Below are 3,730 nucleotides of genomic sequence, written 5' to 3' on the forward strand. Positions count from 1 at the left end.
GACCCCCAAGCTACCTACTTAAGCAAATGCCTACCTAATTTTATATCAAAGTTCATGTCTAACTGCATAAAATAAAATAAATAATTTCTTTTTTTTTAAAAAAAAACAAACAATGTTTAAAGTTAATAATCACATCTTCAGTAGAGTTACTTAAAGTATACTTGTTCTTAATTACAATTTAAGATCCCTTAAGTCTTCATATCATAGTCTATAACTTCAAAAAATAATATGTTCCCTTCCCATCCGAACCCAAAACCTCTATAACGTAGACCCTTGATAACTTAAAACCTCTATAACTTAAAATCTTTTGTGTTTCCGAGGACTTTAACTTATCAAGGCTCTACTGTCTTCATTTACTTGTTGATTAGCCAAAAGAGAGGTTGGTGGAGTCCAAAGGGGATGAGGGTGGAGGGAAGCGTGAGCTTTACTGCGCGGAGTGCGAGGTGCAGTTTGTCTCGGAGGCGGCGTGGAGGCGCCACCTCGTCACCTCCGTCAAACACGTGCCTTCATATATCTTCAAGTTAGTGTATCATTTAACACATAACTTAAAATATTTTAAGATATTTGTGTTAATACTAAATTTTACCCAAAATCAGATTAGTGAAATTTGTATGTATGTGTACTTTCAGACTATATCTATACTATTATAATAAAGCGTAAACACACACTCTTTGTTGCCTAAGATGTCAGCAATTGCAGCATATTTTCGAATAACTTTCTTTTTATTAAAAAGCCCTACACTTACGTCACGCTTTAGGCTATATATTTTAACACTATTAAACTTAGTGGGTAAATATTTTGGACAAAAACTAATGTGGGAAAGAGACCATAAGTTGCTGCCAACATCAAGGAAGCAAGGTTGTCATCATGTCATGTCATTTTGACATTTGTAATTGATAATTTGACAAATGTGAAGAATAAAATAAAATTTTCGTAACTTCATGCGGATGAAGTCGCACGGGAACAGCTAGTTCCATATATATGTATTGATTTCTTCGTGTCTACTTCTTACTAATGTCATAAATGCAAAAGTTTAGATGGATGGATGTTTGTTAGAATCTACTAAACGGCTGTACGTTTTTAGATGAAATTTACTACTTAGTTGTAGATGTATAACATAGCCTGAAAGAAAGCAGAGACTACTTACTTTTTTATTTTTTATTTTAATTACTAGCTTTCGCCCGCGACTCCGTTCGCGTTGGATTTAAAAAAAAACAAAAGCAAGTAGCCTATGTGTTCTTCCAGACTATCCCCTACGTACTCTTTACCACCCTTTTCTTTTAAGGAGAGGATGGGAAGGAGAAGTGGATTTGACGGAGGAGGATACATAGGAAGGGGAGATATTCTCTTCATGTGCGTCTCCTCTGTTGGATAAGGGTAGGCAACGCATCAGCAATTGCGGATGTCTATGGGCAGCGGTCGCTTCGCCATTTTGGCGGATTCAGGTGGCCGCTTGCTCGTTTGCCACATTATGTTATAAAAAAAAATCGAGATCCGTTCAGCAGTTTAGGCTGCAAACTCGAACAAACATCCATGTAAACTTTCGCATTTATAATATTAGTACGATTATTCAATAATTTGTTTGACCAGTAATGGATGTCGTGTTTGCGGAGACACATTCGCAAATCCTGAAGAACTCCGCATCCATCATAGACAAAAGCACGCCATCAAGAGACCTACCAACTACGGCAAGAAGCCTTCCAAACAAAATTGGCCCGCAAACTGCGAACATGTTAGTCATATCCATTAATATCTATACTATTATAATAAAGCGTAAACACACACTTCTTTGTTGCCTAAGATGTCAGCAATTACAGCATGTTTTTGAATAATCCCCTTTTTAATACAAAGCCTACCTACGGCACGCTTTAGGCTATATACTTTCACGACATTAAACTTAGGGGGTAAATATTTTGTATAAAAACCCTAATATGAGAAAGAGACCATAAGTTGCTGCCAACATCAAGGAAGCAAGATTGCTAAGGTTTGTCATGTTTATGCGGATGAAATCGCATGGGAACAGCTAGTATACTAATCTTGTAAAGAGGAAAGATTTGTATTTTTTTATTACTACTGGACCAATTTCATAAATTCTTGCACCATTAAAAAGCTATGTTATCTAACATAGGACATTTTACTATATTTTTAATTTCACGCCGAAGTCGCGAGCAACAGCTAGTTTAATATAATTAAAAAACATCCTGTTTAAATGCCATACATATCAGTATAAAAAAGTTGATTCTGATCTTAAACTAGTAAAAAAAATCCGCCTCGAAGGACCATGTTGAATTTTATTTATAACGTTTTAAATAAGTTTCAAACAATTCTCTTGTAGGTTTTACAATAGAAATCTTTTATAATGGATTTTCTAATTATTTATTGATTTTTAATATATGTTATTTTATAAATTGCAGTGTTCGGAGGAGATATGTAACGCGCGCGAGTACTGGGTGCACTTCCGGCGCGTGCACCCCGACAAGAACTACCCCGTGCCAAAGAACCACATCTGCGATGTCTGCGGGAAGGGGTTCAGGGTAAAATAATTAAACACCCCTACATCTTTTCTATTCATAGAATTTGCAATCGTTAAATTCATAGCTATAACTTTTTTCCCACATTAAGGGTTTTTTCCAATTCATTTGCTCCTTAAGTTTAATAGCGTGAAAATATATAACCTAAAGCATATCGTAAATATAGAGCTTTTATTGAAAAAAGGGTCATTCAAAAATATGTTGTGATTGCTGACATCCTATCCTACGAAGTAGTGTGTGTTTACGCTTTATTACTTTAGTACAGACTAGTTGTTTACCGCGATTTTGCCTGCGTCAAATTAAAAAAATATCGCCTATGGTACTGACAATCTAGTTTTTGAATAGTGAAAGAGTTTTTAAAATGGCCCCATCAGTTTTTATTGGAACCAAATACATACAAAAATACGATAATACAAATGTTTCCTATCTATACTTCTATACTATTATAATAAAGCGTAAACACACACTTCTGTGTTGCCTAAGATGTCAGCAATTACAGCATATTTTTGAATAGTTCTTTTTATAATAAAAAGCCCTACACTTAGGGGGTAAATAAATTGGATATAAACCCTAATGTGGGAAAGGGACAACAAGCTACAAGCCAACATCAAGAAAATAAGATTGCGTCGGTTTGTCATCATGTCATATCATTTTGACATTTGCAATTGATAATTTGACACGTGTAAACAATAAAATATAATTTTCATAATTACATGCGGATGAAGTTATGAGTGTGGAAGGGTACATAGGGATAACGGCCGGCAAACATCTTGAACAATACATTTAGTTGCGCAGAAGTCGATTTTTGGGTGTTTTTGGCGGGGCAAGGGGGGCTGCGCGCGCGCTCTCTTGCTATTGGTTAATCAGTCGACCTTTGCGTCCCGCTTCTTTCCCCATGTTCCGATTACTCCCGAATACACTTATCTAAAATTTTATTGGCCCAATTTCGCTGTTACTTATTTTCGGTAATAATTGTTTATAATTTTTTTCTATTGTTATTATTGAGTCTCATTTGTTTATTATTGTTAAGTTTTATTTGATTGTTATTGTTTTGACTTTTTGTGTTGAGTATACCACAAAAAAGTAATATTGTTCTAATAAGACAAGTCAGGAAAATAGTATATGATGTATATTGTTTCATGAAACAAGAATCATCTAAAGAAATTGCACAAGCCGTTTATGCATGTCTGTCATGTTCT

General features: G+C 35.0%; 1 protein-coding gene across 1 annotated transcript in view; it reads left to right on the forward strand.

Annotated features, from left to right (window-relative positions):
• Positions 1-2,572, forward strand: part of LOC106104754 (zinc finger protein 62-like) — an 8,720-nt gene extending 6,148 nt beyond the window's left edge. The window contains exons 9-11 of the mRNA XM_013284885.1: positions 369-520; positions 1,591-1,732; positions 2,415-2,572. Coding sequence (XP_013140339.1) covers positions 369-520; positions 1,591-1,732; positions 2,415-2,543 — 423 coding nt within the window. The 3' untranslated portion in view covers positions 2,544-2,572. The remainder of the gene's footprint in view (positions 1-368; positions 521-1,590; positions 1,733-2,414) is intronic.
• Positions 2,573-3,730: the final 1,158 nt, after the last annotated feature.

This window comes from Papilio polytes, unplaced genomic scaffold (assembly GCF_000836215.1).
Source record: "Papilio polytes unplaced genomic scaffold, Ppol_1.0 DF823399.1, whole genome shotgun sequence".
Lineage (NCBI taxonomy): Eukaryota > Metazoa > Arthropoda > Insecta > Lepidoptera > Papilionidae > Papilio > Papilio polytes.